The 16,494-nt window shown below is 41.1% G+C and overlaps 1 protein-coding gene across 3 annotated transcripts in view; it reads right to left on the reverse strand.

The window, feature by feature from the left end:
* The window catches only part of LOC143434488 (zinc finger protein 431-like), a 63,741-nt gene extending 55,927 nt beyond the window's left edge, over nucleotides 1–7,814 (reverse strand). Inside the window, exon 1 of one of the 3 annotated variants that reach the window (XM_076913221.1) lies at nucleotides 6,568–7,814. In XM_076913221.1, the coding sequence (XP_076769336.1) occupies nucleotides 6,568–6,570 (3 nt within the window). In that variant the 5' untranslated portion in view covers nucleotides 6,571–7,814. The remainder of the gene's footprint in view (nucleotides 1–6,567) is intronic. The other 2 variants (XM_076913222.1, XM_076913223.1) reach the window with 2 other exon arrangements.
* Between the last annotated feature and the right edge of the window lie 8,680 nt (nucleotides 7,815–16,494).

Here is a 16,494-nt window from a genome sequence, read left to right on the forward strand (position 1 = left end):
TCTACAAAGTGAGTTCCAGTACAGCCAGGACTACACAGAGAAATCCTGTCTCGAAAAAAAACCAAACACCAAAAACAAAAAAAAAAAACAAAACAAACAAACAAAAAAAAACCAAAAAAAAAAAGAAAGAAAGAAAAAAGAAAAGAAAAAGAACCTCACTCTGCCACAAAAATAAAGCAGGAAACAAAAATGATAGAATGAACTCACAGTTCTTTACTGAAATTCCTACAAAGAATTATACATTCACTGCAGTTCTGTATTCATCTTGCATAAACATAAAGTGAACCAGTTTAAACAGCAACATTAATTAAATTTTACTAAAAGGAAATGCATGTTTTAACAGTTAAAAATTGACAGATGAAAATATTAGTAATATATATGTTTTGTTTTCCAGACAGGGTTTCTGTGTATAGCCCTGGCTGTCTTGGAACTCACTCTGTAGACCAGGCTGGCCTCGAACTCAGAAATCCTGTCTCTGCCTCCCAAGTGCTGGGATTAAAGGCATGTGGTACCACCACCCAGAAGTAATGTATATGTTGATCAGAAATAAAGAATGTAGTTCAGGAGATATAGCTCAGGAGTTGAAAGATCTTGCTGGTCTTCCACATAATGGTGGTCAATTTCTAGCATACACATGTGGACCAACTCCTGTCCATTTCTTCAAGATCAGGAGTTCTGAGGCCATCTTCTGACAACAGTAAAGATGATGCACACATGATATTCATATTCATGCACCCATATTATTTATTTATACATATTCATGTATAAATAATACACTTATTTATTCAAAAATTTCACAACAAACGTAAGAGTTAAGCAGAACATCATACACCTGAAATTCAATGAATCTGAAGCATTAGATAATATTGATGACATGAGCATAAGCCATCTGGAGAAATAGAATATAGTCTATATATTAGGCTGAATTTCAAAATTAAATACGTGGATGAAGAACAGCACAAAAGCATGTGCTTATTGAACAAAAACAAGTCAGGTGGCTTATGTGGTTTCTATATCTACAATCAGAACAGGAAGTGCTTAACAGAGAAATTTGTTCTAGACAACCAAAAACAGAATGAATAAAGTTAAAAATATAAAACCACCAGGTTTGGAAAATAGCATAGCATTGAACAGCAAATGTGTGCACAGTATCTTATGTGATTGAGGGACAGAGTCCAAATAGGGAATGTATGGGAGCATGAGAAAAAAGCTGAAGGATCAGATTCAACCACAACACTGGAGACACCCAGAACAAAATTTATCCTGTCTAAAAGAAATGTAGAAGTAAAGCAGGAGCAGAGATTGAAGGAGTGGACAATGAAAACTCATTCAATTGGAGACACACACGAACAAGCTTGAATCTATGACATTATTAAAGATACTTTGCTCTGCTCCCACACAGGAGCCTTGCATAATTGTCCATCATGAGGCTCCACCCAGCAGCTGACTAAAGCAGAAGCAGAGATCCACATTCAAAAATTGCATGCACCTTGGTAATTCTGATGGAAAAGTTGGGGGGAAGGATTGAGGGCCCTGAAAAGGATAGGAACTCCACAGGAAGACCAGCAGACTCAATTAACCTTGACCCTTGGGGACATTAAGAAACTGAGACAAAAACAATAATACACACAGGCTGGACAAAGAACCCTGGCCCATAAGTAGCAGATGTGCAGCTCAGTCTTCATGATGGTCCTCCAACAACTGTAGCAGGGGCTGTCCCTAAAGCTGCTGTCTATCATTGGAATCTGTTCCTTTAACTGGGCTGCCATGTCTGGCCTCAGTGGAGAGGATCCACCTAACCCAAGAGAGACTTGATACACCATCATGGATACCCAGTGGACCACACCCTCTCAAAGGACAAACAGAAGATACAGGAGGAACTCTGTGAAGGCAGGTGATCTAGAGTAGGGACTCCAGTAAGTTCATAGCCATTTTAATTATAACAACTTAAAACTGGAAAGAATCCAGATGTAAGAAAATGTGGTTCATTTATAAAATGAAACATTATTTAGTTATCAAATACAAGGATACCATAAATTTTGCAGGCAAATGGATACAACTAGAAATTATTATCTCAGTAAGGTAACCCAGATTTAAAAGTACATGCATGTATGTGCTCACTTACAAGTGAATAATAATCATAAAATAGAGGAAACCCACACTACACCCCATAGACCCAAAGAAACTAAACAAGAAGGAAGGCCCAAATGACCATGGTTGAATTTCACTCAGAAAAGGTAATAAAGCAATCATAGGAGGCAGATGGAAGAGAGAGAACTCGATGGGAGAGCAGATAAGAAAGAGGAATTGAGGAGAACTAGGAACAGGAGTCGTGAGAGACAGGAGAGGGCCAGAGGGAAAAAATGAATTAAAATCTGCAGCTGGGTGTCGGGGAAGGGGTACATTTAGGATGTGCCAGAGATCATAAATAGGTACCACAGAGTCTAAGGTTGATCTTACCTGCGATGCATAGCAGTTAGATATAGATGCTGAAGAGGCCACATCCTGCCGTCAGCAGGAACCTCAGTGGAGAGTTAAAGACACCAACCAATCCAAAAACCTTTCTTCCCAAAATTTGCCCTGTCAACAAGAATACAATCTACAACATAGATTCTGTACAGCAGCAAAATAACTCTTTGATACCATGTTGTTGTTCTAACTTGCTACTCTGCTGCTGTGATTGAATCCACTAAGCAAAATCATCTCGGGTAGTAAATGGTTGTTGTACATGATTCTATCAGATCACAGGCCATCATTTTGAGAGCTTAGATTAGAAACTGAAAACAAAAAGCATGGACAAACACTGTCTCCTGGCTTGCTATCTTGCTTGGTCACTGTCTCATGCTCAGCCTGCTCTCTCACCCAGCCCAGGACCACTTGCATAGGAATATTGCATCCCTCAGTGGAAGAGCCTTCCTAATCAATCATTAACACTATCTCTCACAGACATAGCTACCAGCCATTCTGATGAGGATGTGCCCTCAATGGAGGATCCTTCAGATGACTGTAGCTCTGAAATGCTGAGAAGTGAAAACTATGACACAGACACAATAATAAATGAGGAAGTTGTTACAACACAAAACCAATGATTTAACCATATCAATTACAGGAGCCCCTGCCACCACAAGAGGGAGTTGGAGTTGTGGCTGAGCCAGGACAAAATAGGGAGGGCACCTGGCTCAGAGCAGGAAAGGATACACTGGAATGGGGAGCTCAGAGGCTGTGCTGACCTGGGGTGAGCATTTTTAACCCTTGGTTCCCAGGCCAGTGCTACCAAAGAGGAGGCTAAAACATCTGGAAGGTGGACAGAAAAGCAGATTGTCCCACACAAGTGGAAATGGCCATCAACAAAAGATAAGACCTCTTGTCCAAGGAAGATATGCTGAATTTGTGAGAACTGATGAAGAACAACCTTCCATCTTATGACAACTCCAAGTTCAAAACTACAGAGTCACATATGAACTGGGCAGAGGATAGCTCAGGAGGTGGGAAATGCAGTCTTTGTCTTTCTACCCTTTAAAATAAGGTAGGCAGAGCTTGATTTTGCCCTGGATGCTGTCTCGAAGAGCTCTCTATCATGGACTAGTCAATGGGTCTAGGTTGTTAAGAAGGATTTAACCCAAGGTGTGGGGCTAGTAACTAAATCTATTAGAATGGGGTCTGTCTCATTTCCTCAGTCACAGAATAATAAAGTGCCACACACATAACAGACAGCCACAAGGGGGCAGTAAAGGCTACCCAGCAGATTCCTTCACTTGGACAGAGGAGAAAATGAAGACAGGATGGCAGCTGTGAGCCCTGTAGCAGGGTTCCAAGTCTGCTCTAACCTTCCCAGAAATTAAGACCAGAGGAACACTGTCCACTATACCAGGCTCTGGAACATCTTTGAAGCACTTTGGGGCAATGACTCTCCAGCATATCTACTGTAGCAGGGTTTCACATTCACTTTAGTCATCTCCCTCCACAATACTCAAGAAAAACCTGAAAACCAAGGCACACAGACTCAATTCTGGCAGACAAGCCACTGACACAGAAACAATGGTCTATCTTAACAATCAGCCTTTCAATCCTTTAGTTGGGAGTCCTGAGGGTCTTGGGTCAATGCACTAAGATGTTATGTCCAAGTTACAGAGACCCCAAAGACCAACAAGGAGCCTATTGCAATGAAAACACAGGGAGGTCTTTATTATGAGCTCTGTAATAAGGATTCTCGCCAGTCAGCCTCAAGTGAGATCGAATCTGAGAGACCAAGTCTAGGGGTGCTGGGTATTTATTGTAGTTACAGCAAGATTGGGACATTAACATACAGGTCAGCAAGTTAATATTGTAAAAACTGCATGTCTGGCATAATCTGCAGGAGCCAATCAAGAGGGCAAAACCACCTGACAACCATGATGGGTAGACTACCTTTTTTTCTGTAAGGTGTATTAGTTATCTATATGTAGCTTAACCCTGCAGTTGTACCTTGACTGTCTGTTGACAAGGGGGGTTGTCATAAGATATTTGCTCAGGTGGACTTTGTACAATCTCAGAAACAGAATTGATTGGGCTTTACAAACTCATCTTTGTGCCTTTGGTCCTTATTATTGAAAGATGCTCCTGTTCAACCACAAGCCATGCATGGCAGTCGAAAAGGTATTTGTCCAAAGACCTACCTCACTATCTGTTACTGCAGATTCTAATATCAGTTGCATTTAATTTGAGACAGAATACCAGTGGAAGTTGCCTCTCCCCCTGTGCATCATCTTATAGATAAGATAGACAATGCCCACCTGCCCTTCCTTTCCTGCCTCATCCCTGTGTCTCAGCCCCACTTGTGCAGAGAGTCCCTGTTCAACCACATGCTTTACCTGCCAGGACACAGGTAAGCTTTCTATAGATCTACCACACTGTCTGTTATCCCAGATGCAATGATCACTGTTTCCCCTAGTACTGTTCTAAACACCAGAGGCAGCTTTACCTCTGTCCTGACTATGTCTCCTTGTGGATTGCTAAGATCATCTCTTCCTGCCCACCTCTTCTCCCTGCTCCCAACATTAGCAAACATTCTTTATTAAGGATACCCACCAAACACATCAGTAAAAGAGGCAACATCAGGCAATTTTCTCCGTAAATCCAGACATCAAACAGCAACCCAGGAACAAAACTCCCACCCAAGCAAGACAAATTCAGAAATCAGTACTGAGATAATAGTCACTTCAAACCCAGAGGCGTAGACACCAGTATAGGAATATAATAAATAATAGCCAGAAAAATAAGTCAAAAGCACAAACCAAAAGCACAAACCTATCCTATCACAGCAGGTCCTGAGAAATTAAAACATGTAACAGATATGGTGCAAAAGAGGTTGGTTGGGGGTAGGGAAAAGAGTAAGAATTTGGGGAAGGGATAGAGGCAGGGATGAGGACCTGCAGGCAGGCAGACAGACAGGGAGCAGAGAGAGAGACCTGAGAGTAAACAAAGAGAATAGAGAGGGGGCATGTGCAGGGAATAGACAGGGAACAAACATAGAGAGCTGTGTAGCTGGTGGTCCGTGTATATAAAGCACACCTGACAACAGCAGCAGGTGATGGAGGTAGGGAATGACTTAAGCAGTTACTAAGTCCCTGAGAGCAGGCCATGTGCCCTGACAACTACAAAGTTCACCCAAGGAACAGGAAAGAAGAGTCTCAGACATTAAAAATGAATAGGACAAAATGAATACATTGGTCAACAAAAATGTGGATTCTAAAAGTTTCCTAACCCTAAACAACCAGGAATTCTGCAACATATGAGAGGAAAAACTACAGATGAATGGAATAGAAGAAGAATATCAGCCCAAAGATCTAGAAAATATTTTCAATGAAATAATAATGCAAATTTTCCTAAACCAAAGAACATGCATGTTAATGTACAAAAAGCATCCAAAACACTCAAGAGATTGGAGGGGAAAAAAGTCCCTTTACCTAATAATAATCAAACAGTAAATGTAAAAAATAAAGCAACATAAAGAACTGCAATGGAAAAAAATTAACAAAAACTAAACAAAAGAAAAATAAGTAATGTATGAAAGCAGATCTGTTAGATTTATGCCTGTCTTCTTAAAAACAGGTTTTGTTTGTTTGTTGGTTGGTTTTTGAGACAGGGTTCCTCTGTGTAGTCCTGGCTGTCCTGGAACTCACTCTGTAGACCAGGCTGGCCTGGAACTCAGAAATCCACCTGCCTCTGCCTCCCAAATTTGGGGATTAAAGCTGTGTGCCACCACTGCCAAGCTATGCCTGTCTTCTTAATGTATACTATAAAAGACAAAAGGGTTTGGACACATGTGCTGCAGAGTAAGAGAAATCACACATTTCTACAGGAAAGCAACTGGTCCAAATGTTTGGGGCAGATTCAGAATCAGCCAAGATAGTGACATTACTCAGAGGTCACTGCCTGATCTAACAAGTGAGGAGCATCATTAGGGACTTCATAGATGGTCACATCAGGCTGATGCTTCCCATGCAGCCCCAGAGAGGACCCAGCACCCCAGCTCCCACTGCTCAGCCGCCTGCCCCTACCCATTGTGGGCAGTGATCCTGTGCTCACCATGACTCGATTTCAGAGCTTCCCTGAGGTTTCCACACAGCAGAGCTCAGAGCAGGACACAGATGACCATTCAAGCCTGCACAGCCATCATGCAGAACCTGCCTCCTTGTCTGATTGGCAGGTCTGCCTGGGATCCTTGATAGGCCAGTGAGTCTTACTCAAGATTAAAAAATGTGCTTCCAGACAAGGGTCAGACCTTTTCCAGATCTCAGCAGTGGTTTGCACTCCATTAGCTTTTGTTTCTGTCTTCAAAGAGGAATCTCACCCCACCCAGCCCTGGGGGAGAACCCACCATTCCAGCTCTGGCTGTTCAGCTGCCTGCTCCTCCCCTCTGAGAACAATGATCCTGCAACCTACCAGGACCTGACTCCAGACCTTACCTGAGCTTTCCTCACAGCACTTGCCTTCTTCTTCCTGTAATCAAGGTAAACAGCTTCCATAGCCCAGTACTCAATGTACAGTGGAGGTATCAATCTGACCCACAAGAGGAAGGATACCCTGGCTATTTCTTAGCATTCTGTCTAAACTCCACCCCAGCTACCTGGCAACAACTGGGTATGCTCCTCCCCACAGTTACCTGGCAACAGCAGGGTAGGCCTGACCCCCTGTAAAGAGGGCTGCTTGGTCCTACCTCTCTATCTTGATCTCTTTCCCTTTTGTTCTCTTTCTCTTGCCCTTTTAGGCTCTTCCCTACCCCCCTCTCTCTTCACAGGCTCATGCCCAGCCCCTACTTCTCTACTCGCTGCCTTTCTCTGCCTCTACTACCCCCTTAACTTCCCTCCTCATGTCCTGAATAAACTATATTCTATTCTATACTGTCTCTTTGGTGAGTTGCTCATGGTCCCTTCTGGGGAGAAAATATCTCAGCAGGAGGCATGAGCCTGCTGAGACATCCCCTTCCCCCACACCTTCCCACACACTCATAGAACATTTTCCATCTCTCTTTAAAGAGATGGGGAGGAGGATACCTGGCTTTAACTATGGGGAGGAGGATACCTGGCTTTCATCAGGTATCTGTGAGATAGAGTTGTAGACAAAATGCTAACACCATTAACATTGAAGAAAGATTTTAGGAAACAAGTGTCTTGTTTTGTGGCTTCATGCTGGGCTCAGGGAAACTGCAGCTCCCTTCCACCAGATGATAGGTATCAATCAACCCTAAAGAAAAGCCAGAAACTTAAGGGAAACACAGTTGAGCACTACTGTTAGCCAGCACATCTTCATCAGTGGAAAAGTGGAAAAAAACAACAGTTGTATTAGTATAGGTTCTGTAGATAAAAATAGCTCAAATTATAGAGAGAATGAATCTATGTATGTAGAAAGGGGATTTAATAGAATGCGACAATAAAAGCTGTTGGACAAGGGAAATTAGAAAAACAAGAGCTGGTTGATTTCATGTTGCAGGATATTACAGCTGATCTTCAGTGTATACCGGGATTCTGGAGAAATAAGTACTTACTAATACCAGTTTTAAAATGCAAATAAACAAACAAATCATCTTTGTTTTGTAAAAAAGTAGGGCCAATACTAAAAAACAAAAATACTGCCCTGTTCAATGTCCTTTATATATGTAGGTTGTCAAAAGAATCTATAGCCCAGATTAAAGGTGGATCTGAACATCTCAAAAGAGCAAGATTAATAAATGGTTTCTCACTTCAAAAATTGTAATTAAAAATATGCCCCACAGCAAGCAGGATTTGAGTTAGGGTTCGGGGAGTAGAAAGTCATGGTTAGGATTAGAATAAGGGTTTTTAGAATTAGGTTTAGGAGGTTAGGAAATTCAGAGGTGAGGGTTAGTATAGGGTTAGGCTCAGGGTTAAGGGTAAGGTGGCCACCATTATTCTTGATCATCCCACTGGGTCAATATTATCCCTATTACACAAAGAAGAAATATCAGGCCTAAAAGGCATTCATTTTATATCTTAATGGTTTCTTTTATTCTTATTCTGATAGCTTCTCTCTTACTTAGAGAAAGGCTTCTCAAAAGAACCAAAAGTTTTCCCCAGCCATTTGCCTCCAAAACTAGCATACTAACAAAGGAAGCAAAGACTGATATTCACAGAACCCCACAGATAATCAAAGGATAAGTTGCCAAGAGCCAGACAGACTGCTGTGAGCAAACAACATTTATGCTACCCTATGCTGGGTCTCACTGTCAGCTATTGCTGCAGTTAATTTTCCTCTGAGATAAAATGTGCTTCAGTGTTCTTCTGAACTAGACATGTCTGGTTTACTTTCTTTCCAACCTAAAAATATGCTTACTAAAGATTTCTCTGTGAAGTTTTCACTTGACAATGAAAATTCTGAAAGAGGAATTCCAGACAAGCAATAGACACAAATTTATGGTTTATTAAAAATTGACTTTTTCTTAATTACATGTAGAAAATACACCTGAGACATGGTTCATTATTCACATCATGTACTTAATAGCAAATGAATTACAAGTAAATTAAATTTGTTAACTTGACCCTAGTTCATTTTGTTCCTGATGAAAATAAAAATTGATATGAAAGGACAAAAATATATTTAATCAATATATCCACATAGGTAGAATAAATATAAAATGATAATATGGGACTGACTCTTTTCTTGGAGTAGGTAATGTGATATAATTAAATTTTAACATCTACTTTTAAAAATATGATACATGTAAACATATGGTTCTGGGTACAGTGATATCTCTTTGAACCCTATCCTATTTCTAGTTCACAACATGGTATCTATCCCTTAAGGTTATAAGTTACTTTTAAAGAGTTTACTACTCCTAGACCAGAAGATGTTATTAATATTACATATTGTCCTCATTCATATAAAAATAGCATATCTATGTTTTTCATTATGATATATGCATAATTAATTTTTTTGTTTGTTTTTGAGACAGGGTTTCTTTGTGTAGCCCTGGCTGACCTGGAACTCACTCTGTAGACCAGGCTGGCCTCAAACTCAGAAATCTGCCTGCCTCTGCCTCCCAAGTGTTGGGATTAAAGGTGTGTGCCACCACTGCCCGGCCATATTTATAATTTTATGCAGGCATAAACATGTTAATAATTTAAAAGATATTTATATCCAATAAATATCTTTTTTATTTACTGGATATTTTATTTAAATATTTAGAGGTTTTTTGTTTGTTTGTTTGTTTGTTTGTTTGTTTGTTTTGAGACAGTGTTTCTCTGTGTAGCAATGGCTGTCCTGGAACTCTGTAGATCAGGTTGGCCTGAAATCACAAGGCCCACACCATCTCAAAGGAGAAAAAAGAGTTTCAGGAAGGGACTCTGTGAGGGCAGGGGACCTCTCATAGGGACAGTGATCAGGGTAATAATGAATATATAAATTATTCTAGAAACAAAAAATAGAAAGAAAAAAATGTTGAGTCTGTATACACTATCCTCTCCTCCTAAAGAAATCTGAAAAGGTCCCTCCTACAAGAGCTTCCACAAAGAAAGCCAGACAGGACAGAAAAGTGTTAAAAAAATAATCCTATCTAGAAGCATTTTGTTTCACTCAGCTGCATTCTGACCCTGGACACTATAGGCTCATGTTCATCCTGTGATGAAAATGTATTCAGTCTTCAGTGATCCTAATAGTCTGTAGGAGCTCAGACACTGGACAATGTGTAAAGTCTCTTCTGACACTCAAGGCAATATTTTGAGAACCTCATCTTGTAAAATCAGAAAGCAAGTTATATCTTTCCAACATACAATGGCCAGAATTCCCCTTCTCATTCCAATTGATAGGAATGTGAAAATAGGGAAAGAAGATTGGACCAAAGCAAGAAACAAGAGGGTAAACACCAAATCCTATAGCTTTGTCTCAGACACACTGGACTTCACTTTCTAAAGGCTTAGATGGCTCTATTCCTATAACTTCTCATACATCTCTCAGTTTGAGTACATCTTCTCCCTGTATGTGTCTCTTCATAGCATATGTATCAATGCCTTAGACATCTCAACAACCTGTGGTCACAAAATGCAACTCAAGCATCATCCTTACAACTTTAATTCAATGAACTGTCACTGATTTCTCACTGAGGTACTGACTCCACCAAAAGATGGCTGAATAGTGCTAAACTGAAACTGCAGAGGAAGTCTCCATGACCTTGAATTTTTCATTTTTCATTTTTGCAAAGCAGCACAATTTAGATGATCCTCTCAAGTTTTGCCTCTAAGTTGATGTACCCTGCATCTCTTTGGACAACAAGTTGCAGCAGGTTTTATTTAGTTTTTTTCTGAGAAAAAGAAACACTTTGCCTACTCCTTCCATTAATTTAAGTCTTAGCAGGAGGAAGTGTCACACTTAGCATAACTTCTTAGCCATATACCCACAAGGGCACATGCTCTACTGTTGGGAGCCGACTTTAGCAGAAAGCAGCTAGAAAGCACCTATCAACTTTGCAGCCATCTGGAACCATATACCCTGATGAAAGACTTGGTTTTCAAAAGCCTATAACAGCTGAAACACACTCTGATAAATATATTGTTTATCCCACATAGCTTGTTTTGCTGTTTGGTGACCTCAGCTGTATGGTGCACGTGGTAAAGTGTCTTCACCTGTGTTCTCCTGCTTGTGTTTATAAATACCCCAGATTTCCTTTCAATAAATGAGACTGGATGAGAATTAAGACCTGACCACATACCCTGTCTTGTCTCCATTCTTTGCGTCTCCTGCCCCTGCAGCCCCACTCTCTTGACCAGAGCACTTAGCCCCATAATGTTGAGGCAGAGTGTGGTTCTCAACACTCTACTAAGTTCATAGCCATTTTATTTATAACAGCTAGAGACTGGAAAGAATACAAATGTTTCTAAACCAAAATACAGTTACAGAAAATATGATTCATTTACAAAATGGAAGACTATTCACTTATATTTAAAAAAAAAAAAAGGACATCATGGATTTTGCAGGAAAATGGAAACAACTAGAAACTATCGTCCTGAGTGAGGTAACCCAGACCCAAAAGGACATGCATGAATGTACTCACTTAAAGTGAATATTAACCATAAAGTCCAGGATATACATGCTACACTCCATAGGCCCAAAGAAGCTAAACTAGAAGGAAGGCCCAAATAAGCATGGTTGAATCTCACAAAGAAGGGGGAATATAACAGTCATAGGAGGCTGATGGAAGAAAGAGAACTGGATGGAAGAGCATATAAGAAAGGGAAAGGAGGGTCAGGAACAGGTGTGGTGAGAGACAAAAGAGGGCCAGAGGGTAAGGAATATGAATCAAAATCTGTAGTTGGTGAGAGGGGAAAGGTGGGAGCATCTTTAGGATGTGCCAGAGACTTTGAATGAGAGAGCACCAAGGAGTCTATGGGGGTGATCTTAGCTGAAATGCATAGCAGTGAGATATGGATCCTGTACCCAGTGGAGAGTTAAGGATACCAACTGAGCCAAAAACATTTCCACCCAAAATTTGTCCGGTTTACAAGAAATGCAGGCACAAAGATGGAGCAGAGACTGAGAGGTTGGCCAAATGATACCTTGCCCATATTGAGACCCATCCCATGGGCAAGCACCAATACCTAACATTAGTGAAGATACTCTGTTATACTTGCAGACAGTATCTTAGCATAATTGTCCTCTGAGAGTCTCCACCAGAACCTGACTGAAACAGATGCAGAGACCCACAGCCTAATATTGGAAATGGCTCAGGGAGTCTCTTTGAAGACTTGGGGGAAATAATTTAGGGACTCTAAAGCAACAGGAAGTTCATAAGAAGACCATCAGAGTCAACTAACCTGGGCCCTAGGAGACTCTCAGAGACTGAGTCACCAACAAAGAACATTCACAGGATGGATGGAGGACCCCACCACATATGTAGTACATGTGCTACTCAGTCTTCATGTGGGTCCCCAACAACTGGAGCAGGGGATGTCCCTTAAGGTGTTGTCTGTCTGTTCAAACTGTTCCCTATAATTGGCTACCTTGCCTGATGTCAGTAGGAGAGGATGTGCTTAACCATGTAGAGACTTGACATACCATGGCTGGGGGATATTTAAGTGGTCTCAACCCTCCCTGGGGAGATAAAAAGGAGTCAGGGATGAGGGACTGTATAAGGTGGAATGGGAAGGGGGTAGTGAATGAGATGTAAATTGAATAAGTGTGAAAAATGAACAAATACAAATAAGTAAGATATAGAAATCATTCTATTATTTCTAGATTTCTACCTACTCAGTACTTCAGGGCATAAGCATACTACTAAAGATTTCTGGCCAAAATATCACACAAATAACATCCAGATGAATTTTTCACAGAGTAAATTTTCCATGAAATACTATGACCTCAACTTACTAACTCTATCTGAGGTAATAAATGATTGTTGTGTATGGTTCTGTCAGATCACAGTTCATTGTACTGAGAGCTGAGAATAGAAATTGAAGATAGAAAATGGAGGCAAAAAGCACAAACAAACCCTGTTTCCTTGGTGGCTTTCTTGCTTGGTCACTGTCCAGTGCTCACCCAGCTCTCTCATCCAGCCCAGGTCCATTTGCTTAGAAATATTGCCATCCTCAGTGGAAGAGCCTTCCCAATCAATCATCAACATAATGTCTCACAGACAGTAACCAGCCATTCTGATGAGTGCACTCCCTCAATTGAGGCTCCTTCAGATGACTGTAGCTCTGAAATGTTAAGAACTTAAGACAATTATGACACAGAGACAATAAAAGAGGAAATTGTAAAAACACAAAACCAATCATCTAACCATATCAATTACAGGAGTCTCTGCCATCACATAAGGGAGGTGGAATTGTGGCTGAGCCAATACAAAAAGGGAAGTTCACCTGGCTCAGAGCAGGGAAGGCTACACTGGAATGGGGAGCTCAGAGACTACTGCCCAGGAGTAAGGTGTCTTTAACCCTGGGTTCCTAGGCCAGTGCAGCCAAAGAGGCTAAAGCAGCTGGAAGGTTAACAGAGAAGCAGATTGCTCTACAGACTTGGAAATAGGACTGCAGAACCAAGGAATTTACGCTAACTTTGTTGCAATGGATGAAGAACAACTTGCCATCTACTGACAGCTTCAAATTCAAAACTACTGATTCACATATGGACTGGGAACAGTGTTGATTGGGGGGGGGATGAGGTGTCTGTCCTTTACACCCTGTAAAACAGGGCAGGGAGAGCCTGATTTTGCCTTGGATGCTGTCTTAAAAAGCTTTCTGTCATGGGCCTCGTGATAAGCATTTGAGCCAAGGTTAGTAACTAAATTGATTGGAATGAAAACAGTCTCATTTCCTCTCTAAGTCACAAAATAATGTGCCACACACATAATAGACAGACACAAGGGGGCGCTAAAGGATACCCAGCAGATTCCTACACTTGGACAGAGGAGAAAATGAAGGATGGCAACTGTGAGTCATGTATCAAGGTTCCAAATCTGCTCCAACCTTCTCAGCAATTAAGACCATGGGCACTACGCCAGGCTCTGGAACATCTTTCAAGCCCTCTGTGGACTTTCCTTTGCATCCACTGTATTGTGATTCCATGTTCCTTTAGTCATCTCCCTCCACAAATACTCAAGAAAAGTCCTTAAACCAAGGCACACAAACACAAATCTGACAAACAAGGCCCTGACACAAAGAACAACAATGACACATCTTTACCAGTGGCCTTTCAACCCTTCATTTGGGAGTCCTGAAGTTATTGAGGTTGCAGCCCATGCAACAAGATTTTATGCCCAAGTCAGAAAGACCCCAAAGTCCACCAAGAAGCCTATTACAATGCAAACACATGAATGTATTTATTAGGAGCTCAGTAACAAGGACTCTCACCAGTCAACCTCATATCAAGTCCAAACTGAGAGACCCAGTATAGTGATGCTGGGCATTTATTGTAGTAACAGCATGGTTGGGGCATTAACATACATGTCAGCAACTTAATATTTTAGAAACTGTGTCTGGCATAATTTTCAGGAATCAAACAAGGGGGCAAAATCATCTGACAACCATGATGGGTAGGCTAACTTTTTTTTCTGTAAGGTGTATTAGTCATCTATATGTAGCTTGACCTTGCTGTTGTACCTTGACTGGCTCTTGATAAGAGGGGTTTGTCATAGGATGTTTGCTCAAGTGGATTTTGTGCAGTCTCAAAAAAGAATTGGTTGGGCTTTGTAAGCTCATCTTTTGTCTGAGCCTCTTATTATCAGCAGATATTCCTTTTCAACCAAAAGCCATGTCTGCAAGTAGACTAGGTACCCTGACCAAAGGCTTACCCCACTATTACTTCAAACTCTAATATCAATTGCCCTTACAATTTGAAGAGAATACTAGTGGCAGTTTTCTCTTCCCTTGTGCATACCTCCTATAGATACCACAGACAATCCCCAAATGCCCTTCCTTTCCTGCCTGATCCCTGTGTCTCAGCCCCCACATGATCAGACACACCTGTTCAACCACATGTCATGCCTGAAAAGACACAAGGTTAGCTTTTCACAGATCTACCACACTATTTGTTATCCCAGATGCAATTTTCACAGATACCCCTAGCACTATACTATTCAACAGAGGCAGTTTATCCTCTCTCCCGACTATGTCCATTTTGGATTGCTAAGATTATTTCTACCTGCCTGTCCCTTCTCCCAGCTTTCAACATTAGCAAGCATTCCCTCTTGAAAGTACCCACCAAACACGTCAGTAAAAGAGGCAATACTCAGTCAACACTCTCTGAAAATCCAGACATAAAACTGTAACTCAGGAACAAAACTCCCACTCAAACAAAACAAATCCAGAAACCAGTACCTAGATCAATAATCACCTCAAACCCAGAAGCCTAGACACCAGCATAGAAATATAATAAATAACAGCCAGGAAAACATGTCACCAAGAAATTCAAGCTATCCTATCACTGCAGGTCCTGAGAAATTAAAACATGCAACAACAGATATGGTGCAAAAGAGGTTGTTTGGGGAAAGAGAGAGGATTTAGAACTTGGGGAAGGGATAGAGGCACAGAAGAGGACCTGCAGACAGGCACAGAGGGAGCAGGGAGAGAGGGAGAGTCATGAGGGTAGAAGCAGAGAATAGAGAGGGTGCTTGTGCAGAGAACAGAGACAGGGAACAAAGATAGAGAGCTGCTATATTTGGTGGCCCATGTATACAAAGCACACATGACAACAACAGAAGGTAATGAAGGCAGGGGATGACTTAAGCATTTGCTAAGTCCCTAATAGCAGACCATTGAAATTGCCTGTGCATTGACAACTATTGAGGCAAGGTTCACCCACAAAACAGGAAAGGAAGAGAGACTCTCAGGCATTAATAATGAATAGAACAAAATGAATACATTGGTCAAAATATATGAATTCCAAAAGGTTCCTAGCACTAAACAAAAAAGAATTCTGCAAAATATGAAAAGGCAAAAATTATAAATGATTGAAATAGATGAAAAATATCAGCTTAACATTTAGAAAAATATTTTCAATGAAATAAGAGAAGAATTTTCTAAACTAAAGAAGAAAATGCCAATTAAGGTGCAAGAAGCATCCAAAATGCCAAATATAAATATAAAAAACTGCAACAGAAAAAAATTTAAAAATCTAAACAAAACAAAAACAAGCAATGTGTGAAATCTGACCTATCAGATTTACAACTGTCTTCTTAATGTATAACTATGAAAGACAAAGGGTTTGGACACATGTGCTGCAGAGTCAGAGAAACCACCCATGTTTCTAAAGAAACCAACTGGTCCAAATGTTTGGGGCAGATTCAGAATCAGCCATGACAATGAGGTTACCCAGAGGTCACCTCCTGATCTAACAAGTGAGGAGCATCACCAGGGACCTCACAGGTGGTCACATCTGGCTGATGGTTCCCATGCAGCCCCAGAGAGGACCCAGCACCCCAGCACCCCAGCTCCCACTGCTCAGCCGCCTGCCCCTACCCATTGTGGGCAGTGGTCCTGTGCTCACCATGACTCGATTTCAGAGCTTCCCTGA

This window comes from Arvicanthis niloticus, chromosome 15, assembly GCF_011762505.2.
Source record: "Arvicanthis niloticus isolate mArvNil1 chromosome 15, mArvNil1.pat.X, whole genome shotgun sequence".
Taxonomy (NCBI): Eukaryota; Metazoa; Chordata; class Mammalia; order Rodentia; family Muridae; genus Arvicanthis; species Arvicanthis niloticus.